The sequence below is a fragment of the Acomys minous genome, assembly GCF_964271855.1.
Source record: "Acomys minous genome assembly, chromosome: 6".
NCBI lineage: Eukaryota > Metazoa > Chordata > Mammalia > Rodentia > Muridae > Acomys > Acomys minous.
In genome coordinates, this window is record NC_140487.1 from 120,789,429 (window position 1) to 120,814,450 (window position 25,022).

The following is a 25,022-nucleotide window of genomic DNA, read 5'->3' on the forward strand; positions in this document are numbered from 1 at the left end:
GAATAAAACCAATATGGCCGCCAGGCATGGTGGCACATGCCTGTAATCCCAGCACTTGGGAGGCAGAGGCAGGCAGATCGCTGTGAGTTTGAAGGCAGCCTGGTCTATAAAGTGACTCCAGGACGGCCAGGGCTACACAGAGAGACCTTGTCTTGAAAAACTAAAACAACAACAACAACAACAACAAAACAAACAAAAACCAATATGGCCATAAACATGATGCTGAAAGCACTCGCTGTAACCCAGCATATCAACTATAATATCAACAGACTAATGGTTTCCCTGGCCTGCCACTGTCTACTGTCCTGTGGGGTGATGTCACATCTTTCTGTATTTCTATTACCTCCTGCCCTGTCATAATTAGCTCATGTCCCTAGAACATAGAAGCAGTTAAATGTCCACCCATATCCCGGTCAGCCTGCCCATCTTCTATCACATATGACCACCCTTACCCAATTTTTTTTTCCTTGCTATGTTGCTGGTCTAGAAATGCCTGGGCTCCAGGGACCCTCCGGCCCCAGCCTGAGCAGCTGGGAATACAGGTGTGAGCCACTGGCCCTCGCACTCTTCCCTGCCCAGGCACCAGGTACTGGCCACCTTGTACCCATTGCCAAATACTCTAGGGGTGCCAGTATGTGGTGTGTGCAGCTTCTTTTCTTCCATTTTTGCTCAAACCTCTTCCCTCTTACCCATCTTTCAGTTCCAGCCGCCCCCCCCCCCCCAAAAAAAAAAAGTGCTTGGAGCAACATCTCTGCTGCTCCTGATTCTGGATCATGAATGTGGTCCCACTGGTTTATCCAGATGCGTTTGTTAGCACAACTTGGAAACCTATGTGGCTCAAACCGTCACAGATCAACACCTGCCTCTGAATGGGCCTGTGTGGCCTCCTCCTTGCCTGCCTGACCTCTACCCTTTAGGCCCAGCCCAACAGCCCTGGCGGTAGTCCAGGCCGCACAGTCACTGGAGGGCATAGCCACATCTGTCTGCTTACTCCAGATGTGTCGGGTCTATGATGGGTCCCTGCATGAAGTGCAGAGGCAGCACCTGACTAAGGCTGTACAGTGATTTTTTTGTTTTGTTTTGTTTTGTTTTTTGAGACAGGGTTTTTCTGTGTAGCCTTGGCTGGCTTGGCTTTGTAGACCAGGCTGTCCTCGAACTCAGAGATCCACCTGCCTCTGCCTCCCAAGTGCTGGAATTATAGGCATGCCCATGGCGCATCCATATTTTTAAGAGGAACCTCTGGTTGTTTCTAGCTTGGGATAGATAAGCCTATGAGGGCCAGCTTCCCTCACCGGGCTACGAGGCCTTGCCTTAGCCTGTGGCATCTGAAGTGCTTCCTGTGTTGGCTGGTGCTGTGGGCAGATGTGAACACAGGCAAGGCTGTGGGAGCTACCTGTGGAGACAGAGGCTGACTTTAATCTCATGGGTGTGGCAGCAGCTCCAGCAGCAGGACTGGGTGCTGGTCTCGGTTTGGGGCTGGTTTTCCCACTCCTCCTGAGGCACAATTCCTTACTGACTTCCTGGGGGTTGTAAGGGAAGTGAAGCATCTAAGACAATGTACATGAACTCTGTGTCAGAGATGTGGGGGGTAATAGCATAGCACACAGTCCTACAAGCGGCCGTACTATATGCTGATGTCTGACACTGGTGATAATTCCAGAGTCCTAGCAACACAGAAAAGGAGGAGGAAGAAAACAAAGAGGTGTGGGAAATCAATAATGTGTTTTATTTCACAGGAAAACAGTGCCAACTCTGGGGTATGGAGGTTGCACACTCTTGTGTTTACACAGGGGGGAACCAGGTTCTTTATTTTCCGTTTCACTGAGCAGCTCTGACACTCTTACGTTTTTTTGTCTGTTTGAGGCACAAATGACACTTGAACACAAAGCAGGCCTGCATCCCCTTGAACACTGGGCTGGGATGAGCGCCCCACCAAACAGTTGGGGGCCTGGCACAAGTGGCTCTTTGCCTCCTCCATGTAGGCCTGGGGCGGGGACCCTTTCCTGCTGGCTTTCTGATGTGATCTAGGAACTGGGGTGGCTTCCTGACATCTTTATCCAACTTCCCTTCATCTGCTACCTTCTCCCAGAAGAGCTATATTTGAGGCAGTATGAATTTGTCCCAGCAAAGTCTCTGTCACCATGGGCTGAGGATATAGGAGCTGCGACAGGGACTGTTTCTTCAGGAGCTTTGAACTCTGTTCTGGCAAGCCAGGAACCAATGGTGGAAGCCTCTGGAATATTTCCCAGGCCTGGCATGAGAGCTTTGGGGCCAGGAGAGCTAGAGCTCAGAATTGGTCTCCCTTCACCCTGCAGCTTCACCCAATGTGGTTTCCAAACGCCATTTTAATACCTGCTCCTTCTAAGGCTAAATATCAGAGGGATGTGCCATGTCACGGGAGGTTGGCAGTTGTTTAAAGAGCTGATTACATTAGAAAGGAGCCAGGGAAACCTGGGTTCTTTGGAAGCACCAGCTGCAGACTGAGAAACCCAGTTTAAGGAGCCCGAGACAAGGTGGACTTCCCCCGAGCAACGCTAGATCCTTCTAATGATTGGGATATTTAAAGTGACTGCCCCATCAAGTGGCAAGGGACACACAGAAGCGACACTTTTGGAGCCTCCTCTGTAAGAGACGGAGATCTCAGGCAGTGGGTGACTGATAATAAGATCAGAGGCCAGACTTGGGTGTGAATATAGGGGAGCAGGCTGGGGAGGAAGGCTGTGAGGACCTAACTCCTCCCCGTTGGCACTGCTGCCACCCCGCCCTCCCCAGGGAGCAATCAAAGACCCAACCCACAAAAGTTCAGGGAAATGGCAAACTTGGAGATCAAGAAGACAGATCCTTGAAAATACTACTTGGCTAAAGTGCTCCTTTAGAACTGCCCTTACCTGATGCTGTGGTGCAAACACACACACACACACACACACACACACACACACACACACACACACACACACAGAGGATTTGGGGGGAGGGGTTGGAGAACAGATTAGCTTTTTGTGTGTCTTGGAAGGATTAGAATTGTAAATACCCAAAACTTCTACACATCCATGGGGTCATCCTGGATCTCAGGTACATGTGTGACACGATTGTAGAAATTGGCTAGCTTTATTTATTTTTTAAAATCCAAACTATAAGGTTTGATTGTAGTGTGAGGTAAGGCCCACCCTCTGCCTCCTATTTGCTTACTCCTACAAAAGGAAAACACCCAAAGTAAAACCCAGGAAGTCCCTAGCTCCTAGGCCAGGCTTCAGGCTAGAACCAAGGACAAGACAGGCCTTGGCTAAATCCTGGTGCCAAGGTCCCATGCACGCCCTTTCAGTTCACATTCTTGTTGGTAACCGTCCCTCCTCATCCTGTTCCCAGGGGGCCATGGTGCTGCGGCATCAGCATGTGCTTTTATTAAGAACACAGTGGGAAGTGGGAGGTTTTTTTTGGCTTTTGTTTTTTCTCATTTATGTCACAAGAACCCATGGATGCGTCACATTTCTGTAATCACAAACAGTGTGAGAAAACCTGGATGGTCGCTATGTGTGGGCACACACTCAGCAAGGACTAGTTCACTTCCCACTTGGGTGGAGTGGTGGGAGAAAGCCAAACAGACAGAAATTAGAGGCTTGCCTGAGAGATTTAAACACTGTGACACGGGTGAGAACAGAGCCAGGCGCCATGCTGCTCTCTAGTGTTTTCCATGGCGGCTCTGCTGCTGCTCCCACCTAGGTGACTGAAGACTCACCGTGGAACACTGACCACAACGCATCCTTCCAACTTCTATAAGCATCTTCCCATGGGGCCTTCCCTGCAGGAGTCGTGTAGAATTAGTGCGACAGAAGATCCAGTCCAACTTTACATTACTGTACAGGTAACACACCTTCACACACAGCACAGCCCTGCTTGGAAGCATCTATATATTTACAAACACATAGTTGTACATATATATATACACATGTTAACAAAATACAGGGCGTTCTAAAAATTAGATCCATCTTAATACATTTTTAAACGTTATTCCATCAATACTTTTAAAAATTATTTCCCCATAATCTAAAGTAACTCCCTGCCCCCACAAACTAATATGGTCTCTGTTTACATTTTTCCCAGTGAGAATTTCTTTCCCCTTGTTCCTTGACATCTTCTCCCAACACCGCTTGTGACATGAGCCGAGCCTGGGCCTCGGTCCTCCCGGCTGGGCTTGTCTGGAGCACCGCTCTGCAGCAGCCGGCGTCCTCAGGAGTCCAGCTCCAATTGCTCTTGGTTCTCACTGAGTCTTAACATAAGCTGCTGTTCATAGTAGAGGCTCTTCGCATAGTTTATTTCTTGTGATAACTTGACAGCAAGGACCTCAGACTTCACATGCACCTAGGGAGGAGACAAGATGAGTGAGCACACTGGCCTGAGGTGAGGCAGCCAAGCACAACCAGCGGCCATGGGCAGAGTACAGCCACCCGAAAGCAGTTCCCCTCTGAGCATCCAAGACTCATTGGATGACACCAGCATTTGGGATCATAACTGATGAGATTCCATTCAGAGGTAAGGCAGGAGCAATGGACTCAGCCCCTTATCCAAGTCCAAAGCCTAGTGGTAGCTGGGCACAGAAAGAATCATCAAGCAAATGCCTAAAGCCTTTCTTACCCAGAATGCTTCACCACTAGCCTGCCTTGAAAGGGGGAGATAGGGGCGAGTGGGAAATACACACTTGAGGCATTAACTTGACGTTAGCCAGCTCTAATTGAAGCCAGTGATCCCAGGTGGGGCTGACAAACTCAAGCCCACTGCAGTTCATTCCTGACAGAATGGGGAAGGCTGAAGAGCTCCTGCAGATAGCCCCAGCAAGATGGCTTCTCTTGTCTATAGACAGAGCAGAGATGAGCACGGGTGCCCAGGAGGGCACAGCTTTGGGGACGCAGCAGAACCAACACCTGGGCTTGCGGCTAGAGATGGAGCTGCTTCCACAGCCTGCTCTGCTGTGGGCTCGCTGGTCCAGCTTAGCAAGGCAAAGAACTCTTTGGACCAGACACCAGAGCCATCTGAGTCTGAGGCCCAGCTGGTGCCAGAGCCCTGACTCCTGCACCAAGGGAAGAGCGGGAAGTCCTGGAAGGCAACGGGACCACCTTCACCTGGAAGTTCTGACACAACACCTCCCATTTCTATTTATAAAAATATCTACTCAATTATACGTCACATTACTTCTGTGCACAGATCAAAAGGTTGTGGCATTCTGATACCAGAAAAACAATACAGTATGTGCTCTGCTTAGTACCGTGTTTTGGGAGACACCAAATTCTAAGGATCACGTTACCAGCCTGTGTTGATGGGTAAAATCTGAAGCAAAAATGCAAAAGAGCACACCCAAGGCTCCCAGCAGAGTGGAAGCAGAGCCCAGAACACACAGTGCGGGTCCCGCCTCCCGCTGAGGCCTCAGAGTACAGCAGAAGGGAGGGTGGGGCTTGTTCATGTGAGTGACAAGCAGTGCTACGCTCACCATCGGCTTCTGGTGGGATGGGCCTGGGATGGACACGCCACTGCTGGAGTTGGCAGCTTTCTTGGTCACCTGCACATACACCTTCCCATGGTCTTTGGAGACAAGGCAGTGGTAGAGGTCATCATATTTGACCTCAAGGAAAATGGCCTCTCGGTCTATGTAGTCCCCACTCTTTAGGAAGTACACGGCCTTGGAGGAGATGAGCACACAGTAGCTGTCGATGTTCTCCACCGCTATGAAGCTGCATGGGGAGAGAGAGGGCTGTGTGAGGCTGAGTTGCTCCGTGTCCCGCCAGGTTGTCCCTTGGTGCTCAAAGGGGCAGCGGCCCCGAGGCTGGGGTCTGAGGCCTAGGCTTCCCAATTAGCCCCTCTCAGTGTGCATGTGCACGGCTTCATTGCTCTGGCACTCAGTTTCCTCATTTCTAAGTTTGTATTAGAAAGGACTTGGCCTCGGGAGCTGTTGTGAGGCCTGTGTTCGCACCTCACAGCCCCCCTGTCCCCCGGCTGCAGGGTGCTTGTGAACAGTAACACGTATGTTAGCCAAGAATTTCAAACACAGAAACAAAGTCCTGTTCTGGAATGGGCGCCATGGGGTGCTCAGTGAACTTTTGGATAGTTTATAAGTTAGAGAAAATGGAACAATGCTTTGCTGACAGGACGCGTTATAGACCAGGGAGACCATGAGAGGGACGGTAGAGGGTAGATGGTGGGGAAGGCTCAGGCTGCCAGATTGCAAACCTTAGCATCTACACCCCTGCGTTTACTTCTTCCCTCAGTCAGCCCCGAGGAGAGGTCACCTGACTCCTGTTCAGTATGGCCAGGACATGGGACTTGTGATACCCCTTCACACTCAGAACTGTAGTCAGCACTTCTGAGAGCTCCCAGGCCACTCAGAAACTGCTTATCCTTGAAAAGGAGAAAGACCGATGTGGCAATGCATGTAGGTCACACTTCTCTGCTCAGCTGCGGGGCCTGGAGGCACCTGGAAGCCAGTGACAGCCTTCCCAGCTTGGTGGCCAGGAGCAGCAAGGACACACTGGGTGATGGCAAGCATACGAAGAGCTGACTCACAACAGGCTGGCTGTGAACCTAGGGGGTTTTAAATTGTATTTGCTCAGAGCTAACACTCTGTCTACCCATGGATCCAGGTCCAAGGTAGCCTTGGTCCTGGGTCACACGGCAAAAGTCCTCAGAGAAGGCAGAGTCATTGATGGTAGGAGACGGCCTGCTTGCTTGCAGCCAGGGATGTTCTGTCAGACCCCCGTGTGGCTGGCCCTCACCCTCCTCTACAGGAGAGCTCCGGCTGCTGTCCTTCACTCTCCTTCCTACTCCCCAACCCTAAGTTGCCATCCTTATGTTCAAGGCTTTCCCAAACGCCCAAGACTGTGACTGCTGACATTTCAACACCTTAGCCTGCCAAAGCTTCCTGGCTAAGCATCCAGGCTCTCAGCAGTACTCTAAGGCCCTGGTGTGGCCCACTGTGAACCCACCTGACTTCCTGAGTACCCACCACCCAGTCAGCCACCCGTGAGGACTTGCTAAGTACCCACGCTGTTCCAGTTGTCATTTTAATTATGGCTCCTAGGACAAAAGCTGGGGTTTGCTGTCCTCGTTTAACTGGTTGACGATGCCGAGAATGCAGACTTGTAAAGTCTCACCGCCAAAATTAGAAGTGCCCAGCGGCCCTCGGTGATCAGCAGGCTTAGCACAGCCTCCTCACATCCCTCACCCAGAAACTCAGAGGCAGCGCTACTGCTGAGGAGAAGGGAGCAGGGGAGGGCTAGGAAAGATGGAAAGAATGGGAGCAGCTCAGGGCCAGCTGGAACCGGATAGAGAGAGAGCTGAACACACAGACCCGGCTCTGGTCTGCAGCACGGGTGGACCAGGCAGCTGGTGACAGCAGGCACAGGCATCACAACATCTACCTGAAACTGGATCTCTAGCCTCTCTTCAGCGTTCCTCCTCTGGAGGACTTAGTGACATCCGGAAAGATGCCTTCACACCACAGGCACAGGCGTTGGCCCTGAGCCTTCTAGGAGGCCGCCAATAGCTCGAGTCCTTATAGGCCAGGAAACAGAAGGAGGGACTGTGGCTCTGAGCTAGGGGTGCTCCTAAAAGGCAGAAGGCATGGTAAAGGAAACCTGGGCTAGGCAGGCAAGAGGGGCCCACAAGCTTGGGGCTCTGGCCAGGTGGCTTGCATTTTGGTGACTCACCTCCATCTCTGAGGCAGATAGATGGTACTGTCTACCAGCTCCTCGGCTAACAAGATGGAGGGGCTCCATGTTGGGACAGAAAAAGTGCAGCACAGCATCCCTGATGGCCCACACTGCCACTCTGGGCCCAGGAGCCCTGCTCATGCCCTGAGGTGCGGCTGCTAGTAACACTCACGGTTCTAAAGCCTTCACCAAAAGCAGATCAGACCCAAGGACAGGGTGGAGAGAGGAAAGAGAGCAGGGCAATGACCCAGAGCCTGGGCAGCCAATGGCTGCCTCCTCATCTTCCCTGAAACGTCCCCTGAGACCCAGTACCCAAGGTCAAGGCTTTGAGTCTCATTAACACCACTGCTGCCATTATGCTCGATACCCACCCCCAACACACACACACACACACACACACACACACACCCCAAACCTGGAACCACATCAAAGAGCACAAAGCCACAAAGAGCAGACCCTTTGTCTGCTGATCTGGACCCTGAATTTGTCACTCTGTGAGCGGTCCACTCAGGGCTAAAGCAGAGCCTTCTTGGCTCTTGGCTCTACTGACCTATCCTTTCCGCCCCCTTTCTCTGTGGCTGCCCACCTGCAGGCCAGCTTGCTATAGGCTCTGCACCCTGCAGCCAACGGCACAGCGGAGGCCATGGCTGAACGCCATACCATGACACCTGGCCTCGGGCTTTCCACTCCCCACCTACAGCCGCTCTCCACTGCTGCCTGCCCACAGATGGGCTGATGGAAAGCCTCACAAGTGACAGAGGAAGGACACTCCATCTGTCCTGTGAGGGCAGAATGAAGATGACAAACACACACAGGTACCAGGATAAGCTGTCTTTCTGGAAGAAGACTAAGAGGTCATCTCTGTAAAACCAACTACGAGAGGTCCCATGACAAGTAGCTTGGACTTCTGTTAGGCAGTGGGCAACAAGTGAAGTAACAGTGAAGTCTCTCAGTTTATCCCCACCCCCCCCTCCCTTCCCCAGTTAAGTCTATTTGACCTGCTAGACTGTGAACTTGCTGAAGAACATCACAAGGTCGTATCTGGCCTGGCACATAGTGAGACTCAGTGTGTTGGGCAAGGATTCAGCAGGTGACAGACAAAGGACACTAGGAGGAGAATTTGACTGCACATGGGCACAACCCTGGGTGTGAGATGCCAGGGGGCTGCGCGTCCCTCAGAACGCAAGTCAGCAAGCTATTGACTTTTATTTGAGCAGCTGTGTAAGCGGCCTGACCCAGGCTCAGGAGTGAAATGCTTCTGACGGGTTAGCTCCTGCCTTAGAAAGTGTAAGCTGTGGCTGAGAGAAATGGTGCACCTAGCCATGTAAGGCCCTGCAAAGAAAGGAGGGAGGGAAGGAACAAAGGGGATTTCACTGTTATTCATTTCCTGAATTCCTTTTGATTTTGCTAACTGTGTACGTGAGCACATTTCATTAGATGAGAAAGGTGGCATTTTTAGCACTGTTCTTTGGTCAGGGTCCTCTTCCTCAAAACCCCTCTTTCCCAGCCTCTAGGAGACAGGCACCTAATGAGAAAAACCTGTGGCTTACAAACTTGTCTTGTTTTCTTTCTATGTTCTTTTCTGTATTAAAACAAGCAAAACAAATAAGCAAACAAACAAAAAACTGCACCATCAACTTCTAAATACTCCTTTTTTCTAAAAGATGAGAAAAGGCGAGCACCACACCACTAAACCCAGCAGCTTCTGGATTGCCAAGGCTGTGTAATGATTAGGAGTTGCCCTTAGCTTGCAATCTGAGTGGGCAAACTTGACGAAATACTAGAGAGGGAGGAAGTAGTTACTTTACAAAAAAACAACCAAACAAAAAACCAACTAAAACGTGACAGCTGGCCACATACGAGGTATCGCTCAGGAAAGTGTTATTTTAATATCCTCACCCAGGACTCTGGGTTAAAACAGAGAAGAACGTGAAGTAGCAGCGCAGTGCGCACTGCCGAGCCTGCCACGAAGCCTGCCGAGCCTGTCACGAGGCCTGCCGAGCCTGCCACGAAGCCTGTCGAGCCTGCCACGCCTGCCACGAGGCCTGTCGAGCCTGCCACGAAGCCTGCCGAGCCTGCCACGAAGCCTGCCGAGCCTGCTACGAAGCCTGAGCAAAGCTAAAACCGGATGTCAGCGGCAATCTGTTCAATACTGTTTAATTAAATGGAAAAAAAAACCCACAAAACTAAATGCAACTTGATGTGGGAGATCAAAGTTGATGCTGCTGTGGTGCTGGGGACTTGGGGGGGGGGGGTTCGCTCCATCAGGAAGTAATTACACAATATTTTCCAGAAGTGAAACAGTGAGTCTAACTGGAAAAAAATGTGGAAACATTTAGTTAGAACAGTAGAGCAAGGTATTAAAGACTCTTTTAATGGGTTAACTCTGAGGGGAATATGCAAATAATTAGGCCCTTAAATATGTTTTTAATTACAAATCTAGGATAAAAGTCAGGGGTAGGAGTGGGCACCTGTGTTTTTCTTGCAGGGAGAGGACTGGACCACTCACATGGGCCTGAGTACAGGCTGATAACAGAGGATACTCCAAGGCATATCTGCCAGGACCCCTGGTGACCTCTCCAGCATGCCCAGGAAGACTGAGGTCACATGCCTCCCTCACCACCCTCTGGCCAGGCTCTACCCTCAGCTTGGGTGGGGATACAGGGTTCCATCTTCAAAGTCCACATCCATTCAGCTAGTAACTGTGCCCTGTCACATGAGCTTCAAGTGCTTCATGAAACTGATTTTGCTGACTCCATCCTGACTCCAGATAGCAGCTTGCTGGCCTGCTTCTGGGGTGTGCACCACTGTGCCTGGACTCTGCAACTTTCCTCTAGTGTTTTCTAGTCTTGTGTCATTCTACTACAGATGAATCTTGTTGCAAAGGACCAGGGATGGTTTGGCTAGAACAGAGGCGGGTCAGCAAGGATTTAAAACACAACACACAACGATCTGTACTTTTACTTAGCCCACCTTCCTTTTTGAGACAGGGATTCCTACAGCAGGCTGGCTATGGGAGGTGGTTGAGGCTGACCCTCCTGCCTCCCATCTTGAGTGCAAAAGCACTGCTCTTGGTTTATGCAGTGCTGGGGGTGGAACCCAGGGCCCTGTGCATGCTCAGCAAGTGCTCTACCAAGCTTAGCTGTATCCCTCACCCCTAACTTAACATTTGATAGCACCCCTAAATCCCCACTGTTTGAGAAGTGGGACATGTGTTAGCGCGAATGTTGAACTGCAGCTCTCCAGCTGAGTCTATGGAGTGATCTGAATCCCAGGCACTGTTCTAGGTTCAGAGGGTCTCCAGTGAGTGCAACACACTAGCCTCCTTGACTGCCATCCTAGGAGAGTCGATCCCATGTCCTGCTTGGCTGAGAAATGACTCTTTAGGCCTTTGAGGCCCAGAGTTCCATCGATAATGTGGAATATAGGACGGCTGAGCCCTCTCAGCCTTCAGAAACGGAGATTTGCGTTTCTGTTGTTGGAGCCACTCAGGCCACAGCATGTTGTCAGGCAGCACAACAGGCTCAAGGGCCGGAACACACAGCGCTATCTAGAGATGCTCCAGCGGTCCCACGGCAGGACACACCTAGGAAGACGCCATCTCCTATCTCCTAAATCACAGACTCCGTTTCTATGCTCCTGTTCAAACAAGGCACGGAATGTGCGTTGAGGCCTCCCTGGTACTGTCTCCACCAATGACACTGAGGGCCACCCCAACAGCCAACAACGCTCACAGTGTCAGATCGTCCCTAGCTCAGTTCACCTTGGAGGACACAACTCACACTAGCACATCTCTACGCCCCAAAGTCAGTCCTCTCACATTTGGTCAAGTTGCAGAGCATTTACATTCTGAGGGTTTCCGTGGCATACTATGCCAAGGACTGCCATGGCTACCTCGTCAGCTAAGAATAATCTCACCAACTGAAAACGTGACAAGACCCCGGGCTACTGAAAGAGCAATAAAACATCAAGAAAACTGCATTTTTAGAATAGCCGATGGGTAATAATTTGCTCCCTGTGTTTCAGTTTGCCAGCATTCCCTAACAAACACTGGGTATCAAAGTTTAAGAAAAGCTCTGTGAGATAGAAATCCCATAAGACTGAGAACATCCCATGCACTGGCCTCTTTGAACTGACTACAGAGAGACGCACGCTGCAGACACAACATAGCCAGGTCCACTCTGGAACAGGCTGGAAGCCACTCCCTCCAGTACTGGCCATTTACAAGTAGTCATAGTGACACCCATCAGACATTTGGGACAGGCAGGCCTTCAGCCTCTTCTAAGGGCTGCATCAGCATGAAGCTCCTGGTCACGGGGAAATTTCTCAGACTCTCAGACAGCCAAGGCAACATGGTAGACCAATAGGCTATCCCTCCAGCCCTCACTTACAACTCATCTTGAATGTTGTCCGTTAGCTTGAAGAGCTGCTCCTGTCCTTCTGCTTGGCTCTCAGAATATCGAGGAAGCAGCCCCTGGGGGCCAGTGCAGCATCGTGGTTTCCGAACCCTCTGGGCTTGGGTCCTAGAGGGGCAAATGGACAGGAAGAGGTTAGGTGTCAAGGTTAAAAGGACTTTTCTTTCTTGTTTGAAAAGGTACCGTTTAACAGACAGGAGCGAGCCGCTGCAGGCCTGTGTGGTCCATGACACACCCACTGTGAACTCAGACTGGGCCTCACAGTCCTTTGGCTCCACGGTTACCGGCTCACTCAGCTGACTTCCTTAGCTCTCCATCTCACTTTTGGTATAATAGGATGACACAACCCACCTCTCGGTTGGAAACTCAAATAAAAAACGTGCCCATCAGGCTTGTGCTAGAGAGCACACCCGTGTCTGTGGCTCTTTACAATGCTTACTGTGAACCTGCTCTGCTGCCAGGCTCCGGGGGGGGGGGGGGTGAGCCGAGTCTCCTGGTTAAAGGGTAAGGAATGCAGTGCCCACGTGAGGGGACCAGTCCCAGGCCATAGCAGCAGCCCTAACTCATGCCACTTGGCTGCTGGTTGTCCAGAGGAATCTGCTTTGCTATGGCTTTCAGGGTCGGCTGCTGTTGTCTTTTTCCACAAACCATAGACAAGGTAATTGATAAATACTTTTTGGTGTTTTCCTAGAAACAGGAGTCCGTATTTGTCTTGGAAAGACAGTGCATATTTCAGATGACTGATAAGAGTGTACTGGGTCTGTCCTTAGCCTTGTACTTGCTGTACTTTTTATTATTTGTTCCTGGAACCCACTGAAGCAAAACATCCCTCTCTAGACATGCCTCAAGGAGAGGAACAGGCAGCCACCCTGAATCAGCACTCCAGAACCAGGGACTGGGGGTGCGTGGACTGACTGGGAAGAATTGCTCTGCAGGGTAGGGCAGGGTAGGGCCCTGGAAGCAGCAGCATGAAACGTGCCACGGTCTATCTGCGGAGCTAAGATCACTGCAAGTGTTTCTGAACCTAGGGTCAGGCTGAGTGCACCAGGTTGTGGATCTGGAAGGTGCCATGGCGGGGGCAGGGGGGGTGGTGTCTGAGAGTTGTTAGGAAGCCGAGGGCCTCTCACCTCTAGATAACTCTCAAATACTTAGGTATGAGGAGGTCTCAGGTCCTCTTGTTTTTCAGGAATGATATGGAGGATGCAGTGACTTCCCAAGGGACCGGGGCCATGGTTGGCCTCATTTACATATTGACACATCCCACTGTGCTTCACCGCAGTCCCTCCTTCAAGGTTTAGGCTTACTAATGGCTCTCAGCCCAGAGTTCTCTCTGAAAGCAGGGACAGTGCTGTAGGCAGACACTATGAGAGCAACGTCCTAACTGCTCATCTATGCCAGCAGACTACCATATGCAAGGGGCCCCCAGGAAGATGCTGGGTGGACTTTTCCCATTCCAAGTGGCCTGTTCTAGTCTCCTGGCCTGGCAAAACGATCGCTGTCATTTCACTGTCTGGACAGAGCATTAGCAGGTCTTCCCCAAGGCTTTCCCACAGTTCTTTTGCCTAAGAGGCTCCTGATAGGGCCACTGGTTGCCAGGCAGAAGCTTAAAGATCCCTCCAAGATGGAGATGGTGAGGCCGCTCTCCTACCTCCTTGGCTCTTCTCTAATAGTACTTCCCCACTTGCAGAGACGCCCGCGGACTTACCTATAACGTACACGTTACACTAACTAGTCCCTCCTCTCTACAGATTGAACAAATGGCCTTTTGGGTTTATTTGCTTCGAGCCTGGGTCTCACTATGTTGTAGCCCATGCAGGGCCTGAACTTATATACAGCTCTGGCTGGCCTTGAACTGGCTGCCCTACTTTAGCCTCCCGAGTGCCAATCCCCTACGTCAGTGCAAATGGTCCTTCTGGAAACACAACTTAGAGCAAGCTAGTCACCTGTCCAGAGCACATCACCTCGCTCAGATATGTGTCTATTTATTGCCTCCATTCAAACAGCGGACACGACAAGAAGAAGCGTTTGGCCCCCGCAGCAGCTGGCTGCCTGCAGAGAGGCAGCAGAACGGCGAAGGCTTTGTTGGTGGCGAGCAGCTTGAGGCCTTCACTGAGCCACAAAGATGAGACTCTGAGACTGCAAAGTCAACAGGGCACGAGGCACAGGTGGAGGATAGCAGAATCTCATCTTTGTAAGACACAGATCCAAGGGGCTCTGGGTCCACTAAGGGAAGCAAAGGCCACATGTGAAGCCGGAACCTTTGTGGCCGTGTGTCCTATTCCTTTACAAGAGACCAGCTTTTCCTTAGTGCTTAACAGTAGGGTGAGGGGGGAACCCACTATGAACTCTGCATCCCTCTGAAGGGGCCAAAAGAAGCAGGTAAGCCAGTGAAAGGTGGCAGGCTCCTGCTCCTGAGCTCCCGGAAACCAGATCTCACACCAACTGTGGGGTCAACTCAGACGGGAAGAAAAGGTGCTCCATGTCACCAAAAACTTTATTCCTTCACAGTAACTGCTTGACTCAGTGGCCTCAACCTTCATCTCCATTCACAATTTATTTGTTATCTTCTAGCCTGCAAACTCCAACCCCACAGAGCCATCCAGAACGAGCAGGGAGAGCAGCTCCCTTGCAGGCACGCCCTTTTCATGTGTTAGGGTTATTTCCTCCCTGGCCTCCCCTAGACAGAAAGCTACCCCCAATTTTCAATGTCCTCTCTTAGCCAAGCTGGCCTTGGGGTATAGTGTCGGGGCCTGCAGGAGCTCACTGCAATGTTCAAAGCTCATTTTCATGTCAATATGATATATACAGAGAAAAATACAGCCTCTCATTATAGCCCTACCTCAAAGAGAGGACAAAGCTCTGCAAATGAGGGGTTCCCCACAGAGGGGTGATTTGTGGGTATTCTTTAGAGAGGCAAAAAGGTGGATTAAAGGTGTTCTTCCTCATTCTTCTACAAAGTTGTGCCCGTGACTAAAGCTAGTTTTTCTTCCCTAAAACACAACTAAAATTTCAAGTGATTCTCATGTCCAAGTTGGTAGGCCATGAGCAGGGTTTGGGGGATGGTGTTTAAAGTCACTGTGAGAACAAATCTGGACCCAGACCTAGTGTTAAAAACAAAACCCAAACCCAACCAAACACAGGAACTGGCAGAAAGGTTAGAAAGTGACCTTCACCAGGGAAAAGGAGTCACTGTGTGGTACAACTGTTCTCACAGTCACATGTATGGTGACACATACTTGTAATCATAGTATTTGGGATGCAGACATGAAGACAGCTGCAAGATTGAAGACAGCCGGGCCCAACTTAGAAAGACATCATCTCAAAAAACAAAACAAAACAAAACAAAACAAAACAAAACAAAAAACACTAAAACCAAAACCACCCAAGCATGAACAACAACAACAACATAACAAAATAAATACTAGTAGAGTCAGACTTGTTATTGCATAGCAATGTCCTAAACATATACATCACACATATGTATAAATGTATATGCACATGCGTGTGCATGTGTGTGCGATCAGGCGCATATGCATGCACACCATGAATTCAAATAATCATGCTTACAAACTAGTGTATCTACAGAAACAGCAACCTTGCTCTGTGACTCAGGGATAGGAGACTGGCTGTTAAGTTACTATCTTGTGTCTCAGTGAGCCGGCAGCAAGAGGAGGACATTAGGATGGCTTCCTCGTGCTCTGTTCACGGCCTGCCCTTTTTTAAAAAAAATCTGAACAAATACAATACACAGCCCTATTGCTGTCCACAGCCTGAGTCTTCTGCATGCAGACTCCCTTTCCTCCTCTTCTGGCACAGCAGATTCTGAGTCTATTGCCCATGCTTTTCTTTCTTAGGCCGTCTTCCCACACTTCAAAACGTGCTCTGGTGCACCAGTGTCGTCTATAGTTTCTAATCTCGTTGCGCGCTGGAAAGCAGATGCCGCTCAGTATTGAGAGGGCCTGGCCATTCTGTTGGGCAGGTGGAATTCACGTGTATCTGTTTACTAATACCACATGGTATGAGTACCTGAGCCCTGGCTGAGGTCTTGCTATTGTGAGTGATGTGGCCACGGACATTCTTGTGCATGTCTCCTGGTGACCTTCGGATTCAAATATGCACACAGGCATGCACGCACACTTTCTGCTAGACTTTAGGATACATAAGTTTGCTGAGGAAGAGAATTGGGGCTACTTTTAATGAGGTTAAAAACCATTTTACACTCCTGCCACAATGCAGGTAGGAGACACTAGCTACCTATGCCCCTTCCAATGCTTGGTAAGGTCTCGGACAGCACTGTGTAATATGTCGATGCTGGCCATGGCTACTCAGCACGTGAGATGGGGCAGAGTAACAAAAGTAGTAAACCTTAAGCTTACGTCCACGTGATAAGCTGTCTATAAGCAAACAACGGAAAGGAAAGTCAGCAGTGTGCTATGATCTCTGACATTAGGAAGCAGAGGCAGGAAGACAAGTAATTCAAGGCAAGTCTTAGTCAAAAGCAAGTTAACGATGAGTCGGGACTACATGAGACCCTGTCTTAAAAGATCTAAACAAAACAAAAATTCAATTGGTTTATACTTATGTTGTATTTTAGAGACTACTGATCTAGATGCTATTTAAATCTATCCATCTATCTATGTGTCTACCTAGCATCTATCTATTGAGGAGGGGTGCGTGCATGCCACAGCACATGTGAGGAGGTCAGAGGACAACTACTGGGAATCTCTCACTGTGGGTTCTAGAAACCAAGGCCAGGCCAGGCTTGGGCAGCAAAGGCTCTACCTGCTAAGCCACCTCAGCAGCTGGGTCTAGCTTCTTCAGCCTGCTGCTTGAGTGGCTATGAGTGAAAGGACAGTGGTGTTCTGTGGTGGCTGGCCTCGGCTGTGGAGCTGACTAACTCTGGGACTCAACTAAAGCTCAAGCTGCTGGGCAATCCTGGGAGGGATTTTCTTCAGCTGATTATTGACTAAGGAAGAGCCACCCTGAGCCTGGGCCACAGCTTATGGTGGCAGCCCACTTCAAAGGCTAAGGATGAAGGAAGCTTGGTAGTTTGCCTGCTTGTTCCAATCTCTCTGGCAAGTTCATCTACCCTACTGAGGCCCATTCTAATGCGTCTGAAGACCAGCAGCTCTCCAGGAATCCTCTGGATTTGAACAGCCAAGACATCCAACATCTTGGGCTGAACAGCTACCAGATTCTCAGCCTCTGCATTGTGAAACAGCCACTGATGGACTGCCTGGTCCCAGCCGGGAAGCTAGTCTGCTAGCTCCCCTTTGTATCTGTGCATTTGTTCCACCATTTATGCTGCTTTGGAGAATCCTGACTAATGTATCCATAGGGTAGTAACTGGGACTCCTGTCTTTGGTGTTGGGGCATGAAGGTCTGCTCTGCACCCCAGTCCTAACTGTCATGACAGGTAGCCACTTGGGCACTGCCTAGTACCACACAAAACAGGAAATGGGGGGGAAAAACCCTCACTCACCTCTCCCTGGTTAACAGTGTGCTCAGTGTGTGCAGCGTCACTGCCTCCACAAGCCTTTGTTTAGCCAAAGGTCTGCGGTGCACTTAATTGCTGCCAGCTGGGGGCTGTCGGCCATTTTAAGGCCTCAGCTGCTGTGGCTTATAAATTTCACAGCATATAGGGAGAAGCAGCCCTTCCAGTCAACCAGCTAATCCAAGATGTCAGCACCAAATGAACTTGAGCTTTGAACTCCATGAAAATGTCAGGAGGCAGTGATACACCATGGAAGCCTCTTCCCCCAGGGAAGGGCTATGCACACAGTGGCTGATATGCTGCAGATACCCACCCAGGGGGAGCTGTCCATGAAGACTCACTTCATCTAGCGGGGGCTATGTGCAGACACCAGAGGCCCCCAAACCAAGTCTCAGAGCAATGAAAACAACCTGTGTCACAGTCGTGAAGCAACAGCGATTCCAAACAAGGTGGCAGGCAGCTCTAACCAACTCTGCTTGGTAGACCTTGCCTCTCAGCCTGAGGTCAGCAGTTGGCCAGGGTGTGACTTGTTCTTTGCTTATATGATGAGAACTGTGTCACAGGTCTGTTAGCTGGAGATATATGCTTGTGCATGGCCATATGCCAACACGGTGCAAGCTGATGGTTAGCTGAGAAGTCTGTTGTGGTCAGCATCTATCAACCAAGTGCTATCCACACACCATCAGTAAATGAGTAGACCATGTGTGCAGAACCCAGCAGTTGTTCATTCAAAGGAGGGTTGTCATCTTACTGAGGGTTGTACATGCTGATCTCTGTGGAGTGATGGATGATGCTTACATTTATTTTATACACGGGCCCAAGACTTTTGTTTTCACTATCTTACTGATATGCAGTGTGCTCAACCAAGCACAAATAATTAGACTGAAAATGGAAGATTGGCCCAGACTCTCAAACACTGACTATCCACTGGTAACACTACAAGGTATCAGGGGTCTTGGCTGAACGGCACCATCAAACATTTGTCATTGCTCTGAATGGAACCAAATAGTCCACCCAATGGCATGGCCCTCAATGGCAAGCCTGATGTGGTTACTGTGCACTCTCATGCCTACTGCAGTGTAGTGTCTGAGGCCCAAATGACCTCTGCAGTTCTCTCCTCTTTGCCCCATGAATCAATTTCCAAAGATGATGAGGAAAGTGCTTCTCCTGGACAAAAGGCCTCACTCCATCAAGTGCATGGCATGGTGACAGATGGCACTACATGAGGGTGAAGAGCTCGCAAGTCTGACTGTTTTCCCTGAGTAAATGCCCCAGCAATGGTTAAAGACTGATATAACACCACCTTTTGGAGGCTACTCACAGACAGCAACCAAGCTTTGGTATGTTGAATCTTGAAATGAGAAAGTGATTTCAAATATTTGCTGGGATAAGATGTATTTTGGACACAGAAAGAAACTGGGTCATTCTTTCTGGGATTAATGAGTAAGCATTTGAACTAAGGTAGCAAGAAAAACAAATTTGCTCCGAGGCCTGTGAATAGCCATGCCTGTCTCTGGTTCTCTATTTCACCAGGCCACGAGGCTTGGGTTTGAAGGGCAGTCCCATTACGTACAAGCTGATGACAGGCAGGATGGCTCAGTGGGAAGAGGCATTCACCACCAGGCTTGAAGACCTGAGTTCAATCCCCCAGGACCCACATGTGGAAGGTGAGAACCAAACTCTATACTCCACCATGGTACATGCTTGCATGCACACACACAAATGAATAAATGTAAATTATTATAAATATAAATGGAAATATTTAATTATTATACATATAATAAAAAATTAAAATGAAGCTGATAATAGGGTTGTTACTGGAAGTAACTAAGTCCCTAGACATATAATGCTTAGAATGAGGCTGGTCTATACAATTCAGTCCCCAGAATGGCACCCAAGGCACAGGGGAGGAGCCTGAGCCCAGACAGATGGGCCTGGAGAGGCTCACAGCTTGCCACGGAAGTGTTTCCCATTCCCTTTCCTGTTGACATTCCGCCCCCCCCCCCCAGAGCCCACACCATATTATTGCCACTGAAAATGGGGGGAGATGTTGACTCAAGGAATCATAAAAATCCTATTTATATTGCTAGGTTTTAGCAGTCCAGCGGGGACCATTTCCTGGGCTGGGTTTGCACCCATCAGTGGGATTCACACCTGACTTGTTTATAGGGGTCACGACTCTTTGTAATCTCATGCATTTGGGGACCCCATGACACTATGACCATGACAGCTGGTAGGACTAATGCCAACAGATGTACTGCTGGGACTTCAACTTGAGAACAAAGCTACTCCAGACTTTCCTCTTGGTCAGCGGCATCCGGGGTGAGAGTACCTGTGTACTTCAGCTGGGTTCACAGGGCTAAGAAGACTCACTTTATAATGAACTCAGCCCAGCTGTGGGCCTTGGGAAAGGTTCCCAAAGTGTCAGAAATCTGCATTCTAGGGCTTTCAGGGTCATTACAGGAAAGGAGTGCTTCACAGCCACTAATGTGTGTGTGTGTGTGTGTGTGTGTATGTGTGTGTGTGTGTGTGTGTGTGTGTGTGTGTGTGTGTCATGACTCCCAGTAAAAGTGACCCTAAGGAGCATGTCAGATGCTGAACATAAGAGCATGTTTCCTGCTCTATTCAGATATTAATTTCCTGAAATAATGTTTGGAAAGAAGCAGTGCTAACCAGCTAGCATTCAATAAATCACAACAAACATCAAATTCTTAGAGCTAGAATAATCTCAGGGTACCTACCTTTAGGAAAATAAACCATAGCCAAGGCTGATATCTCACATCTCACACACACACACACACACACACACACACACACACACACACACACACACACACACCATACACCACTGGCAAAACCCTTTCTCTAAATGTAGTTTGTAAAATCATCTCTCCTGTACATCCACTGCTGTTCTGAAGCCCCCTGCCTCAGGGTCTCCTTCAGAGCCAACGCCAGGCAGGCCTGGAGGTGCGGCGGCTTAGGGACTTGCTTACTGCTTCAGGACTGCCTACTCAGCCTCAGGGACTCTCACACAGAGGCAAGAGGGCAGAAGACAGGGAAAGTAGGAAAAGAGAAGGGACAGTGGGAAAAGAAAGAGAACGTAAGGAGTGAAAGCCGTGCAGGTACCTGTGCCTCAGAGTTCAGGCCTTGCAGCTGAACTGCAGAGAGAGAAGGTTCCAGGACAGGTATGCCTCCTTCCGGGGCCCAGGTATACCTGAGATGAAACTGTGGGAGCCGTACAGGAGGCTGGGTGTAGGGAAAGCTGGCTGGGGCAGGGCCTGCAGTGAGCTGGACAGGAGGCTGGGTGTAGGGAAAGCTGGCTGGGGCAGGGCCTGCAGTGAGCTGGACAGGAGGCTGGGTGTAGGGAAAGCTGGCTGGGGCAGGGCCTGCAGTGAGCTGGACAGGAGGCTGGGTGGAGGGAAAGCTGGCTGGGGCAGGGCCTGCAGTGAGCTGGACAGGAGGCTGGGTGGAGGGAAAGCTGGCTGGGGCAGGGCCTGCAGTGAGCTGGAACCTGCGTGAGGGAAAGCTAGGAGCTGGTAATGAGCCAGAAACCCCTGTCGCACAGGAAGACTGGACATTCCACCTAGCGGGGCACAAGGAACCTCCTGGCCCAGGTCACCCTCCCAAAGGGTAACTGGCAGCTTTGGGGGGGGCGCACCAGGACTATCTGCACTTTTCTAAGGAAAAAAAGGGGAAGCTCGCAAGCCTGGCAGCCACTCTGGGTCCAGCTCTTCATGGGGAGTCACCAGCATCTTGACACTCAGCTGGCCAGCGGCTCAGATCCACCTGACCCCGTAATCAAGACTGACTCATTCACACACAAGGAGAAGCCTCCTCAGAGTCAATCCTCATACGGCTCACTATCAGCGCAAGCTTTCAGTCCCTTTGATCTCAGAGACAACCAGTCACGTCCACTCCCCTAGTCTCCTCACCAGCTGGGCTTCTTGTATTGATGCTTAGGCTTAAGCTATGGCTGAGCTCTCACAGAAGCCAAGGCTAGCCCCAGCCGGCCGACCCATCTAAAATAAGAGATGGCACTGTCACAGACCTTGTGTCTGTCTGGCTCTGGTCCATCAGTCCAATGCGCTCAAGACTGTCCTAGTTTTTCATACAAAAAAGACCCCTTTCTTTGTTTTGGCCCTGGCCTCGAGGCCAGGCATAGCTCCTGCAGGAAGGGCAAGGGCGGGCAGCTGCACATCTGAATGGAGACTGGGTAAGCAGTGTCCTTCCGAGACAGAAAGGAGCAGGACAACGCTGGCATCTTGGCCACACCCCTTGGCCCCTATGACAGGCTCATTTCTGCTTGGGACCAGGATGTCCCACCTGTGACAAAGAGTGTCCTTTATTTGGTGACAAAACGGTCAAACTGTCTGTTAATTACATGCTGCCCAGTGTTAACACGAGCCGGGCTGACTGTCATAGTCCATCAACCCTTGGCAAACTGGTTTGTTTGGTCTGGATGACAAACAACATTCCACACTACTGGATTTTTTTTTCTCTCCCAGATCCCCTGCGGCGCACACACACACACACACACACACACACACACACACACACACACACACACACAACCTTTTAAAAATTACAGTCTGTTCGGCTGTTTCAGGTTACAGTCTGTAAACAATAAGCTATGCTGATGAAATGCAAAAAGCTGAAAATTTGTAAAGCAGAAAGGTCTGCGGGATGTCCCCCATCTGTGTCACATTAAACACGCACTCAATAGATCTGCTAAATTCTGTCTAGTCAGGACCCTGAGGGTGACACAGGCCAGAAAGGCTCTTATGCTATACACTGATGGACACTGCACACAAGCAAGGAGGGTGGAGGGCGGCATTAGCAAGAGGAGATGCCCAGCTCGCTCTGCACACTCGGCTCTCCAGCCTGCCCCTGTCTGGTTTGTGCATGGTGCAAACTGGCAGGTCATGGGGAAATGATCGCTCAGGCCTTTCTTTAGTCCTTGGTGGTTGAAGTAAATAACAGGGTTTCATGACAAGGTGACTCATTTGAAAGGTTGACTCTCCATATATTAAAATCACTACAAATAAAAAACAGAAGAGAAGGAAAACATTTACAGCACACTTGGCGAGTTGTTTAGAGGCTCCTGGAGATGATAGTTGCTGTGTTGGGCGTGGCTGATCCCTCTACACCGAGACCCATGACACACTTTCTTGAGAAAATGGTGGAGCACGAGAGAACAACAGGAGCATGTGTTTTAAACTGTGGCATTGTGCTGGCCTATGGATGACGCAAACACAATGGAAGGGTGTGTGCATGCCCCCAAGGCACCGTGAAAAGGCCCCTGCATCATGTATGGTTATGGCCCTAGCTCTTGCACATGCATTTTCCATCACCCTTAGGCAAGAAGACATCAGTAGGGACTGGGCAGCTGGCATTCTGGGTAGGGATGTGGCTGCATATATGAACGTTTTGACTAGATCTCTGGACCCATTAGCCTCATGCTGTCCTTCTCAGGGCATATTTACTAATATTGCACTTTATGGTGAAGAAGATGGAAGAAGCAAACTTGACTAAGGGTTTTTCTGAGTCCCTTGGGCTCAGTAAACTTACTGGATATTACATTTTCTGAGGAGACTCTAACACACAGAGTCCATCGGTGTTAGGCATCTGGACACAATGAAGGGATACCAAAGAAGCCAATTCTGAGACAAAAACAGTCAGGAAGGTATAGTCTACATCTTGGTGTGTGTGTGTGTGTGTGTGTGTGTGTGTGTGTGTGTTAAGTATATGTGCACATGCATACACACATAAGGAGATCAGAAGTTGATGTTGGATGTCCTTTGTTGTTCTCCACTTAATATTTGAGGCAGAGTCTCTCGCTGAACCTGGAGTTCATGAACTTGGCTGGCCAACAGGCTTTAGAAATTCACCTGTCTCCTCCAACCCCTACTCCCAGTCTGGATTACACATGCAAGATGTTGCACGCACCTTTCACATGGGTCCTGGGGATCTGAACTCAGGTCCCCAAGCACAGAGCCATCTCCCCAGTGTCCAGCGTCTATATTATTTTTAATATTTATTTACTTTATGTGTGTGAATATTTTTGCCTGCATGTCTGTACACTGATGGATGCCTGGTACCCACAGAAGTCAGAAAAGGGTGCCAGGTGCTAGAACTGGAGTCATGATGGTTGTAAGGCATGGCCATTTAGGTGCTAGCAACTAAGCCCAGGTCCTCTGCAAGCGCAGCAAGTGCTCTCTAGCCCCATGTTGTGTAGCAGTTTCCTCTGAGGCTGAAACAGTCCATCTTAAAGGGAAGCTCCATAAGATAGAAAGGAAACAATTCAAAATAGCTTCAGGAAGTCTCTGGAAGTAACCGGGGTCACTAAGTCCCTCCCTCCCCAAAAACAAACAGTAAAGACTGCTGAGAGTCAAGCTTAGACAATCTAAGCTGCAAAGAAGCCTCTGCGGCCAGCCTAGTTGTCTGAAAGACCCAGCCAAGGTGCCTGGAAGAGGCTTAAGCCTACTCAACTACCTGGAAAGGACACCCTCCGACCCTCTGAGCTGCTTGTAAGGGGTGTAGCACACTCCAGGTCCCCGGCTTTAGTGCAGGGCTGGATTTGGGTGACACAGTTCTCTTTGAGCCTTTTCTGCTTAAGTAATTAACCACTCACCCATATTCCTGTAAGTCACCCCAATAAAACTCACTGGTCTGTTGTGGGCTCCCCATCTGGGGTGAGTAGATGTGTGTGCCGTGTTTCCCCAGGAAAAGCCTGTCACATAGCACCCCACAGTCTGCATTCTTGATGACTGCAGAAGCCCAGACCTTGTATCATACGAGTAAGTGCAACAGCTAAGTGGGCGTGCTATGCATGGAGGCCTGGAACAGCATGCTATAGCTTTTGGGGAAGGCCTGGCACTGAGCAGGGGCCTGCTGTAAGGCCAGAAGAAACAGGCTGTAAATAGATACTTCAGAATAGATGGCAAGAAATAACAAGATAAAAAACAAGTCAACAAGCCAGGCTCAGTGGCGCACACTTTTAAGCCCAGCACTCGGGAGGCAGAGGCAGGTTGATCTCTGTCAGTTCAAGGGTAGCCTGGTCCACAAAGCGACTCCAGCCAACCAAGGCAGCACAGAGAAACCATCTAAAAAAACCAAAACCAAACCAAACAAAAGCAAAAACAAAAAGCAGTCAACAGGTCCCACCCCCACACAATCAAATCATCTGTCAGCACTTATTCTTAGAGTTGCAGCAGCTGCCATCCCAGCAGGCAGTGCGGCAATAAGCTGTCACGGTCTTGACAGAGACTCCAAGGCACACAGGCAGAACCTACCAGGAGCAAGGCTGTATCTTATCAACACCTAGAAGGAGGGCACAGACGGGGGACTGGCTGACTGCATAGCTACTGTGGGGAGGGTGCAGAAAGGCACAGCAAGCGCACTAACGAGGAAGGAAGG

At 49.9% G+C, this 25,022-nt stretch overlaps 1 protein-coding gene across 6 annotated transcripts in view; it reads right to left on the minus strand.

Moving 5' to 3' along the window:
* Nucleotides 1-1,703: 1,703 nt before the first annotated feature.
* VPS13D (vacuolar protein sorting 13 homolog D) overlaps nucleotides 1,704-25,022 on the minus strand; it is a 229,158-nt gene continuing 205,839 nt past the window's right edge. For all 6 annotated transcript variants that reach the window (XM_084787200.1, XM_084787199.1, XM_084787198.1 and 3 more), the window contains 3 exons: nucleotides 12,089-12,220; nucleotides 5,483-5,723; nucleotides 1,704-4,359 (listed from right to left, as the gene is read on the minus strand). In XM_084787200.1, coding sequence (XP_084643326.1) covers nucleotides 4,228-4,359; nucleotides 5,483-5,723; nucleotides 12,089-12,220 — 505 coding nt within the window. In that variant the 3' untranslated portion in view covers nucleotides 1,704-4,227. The remainder of the gene's footprint in view (nucleotides 4,360-5,482; nucleotides 5,724-12,088; nucleotides 12,221-25,022) is intronic.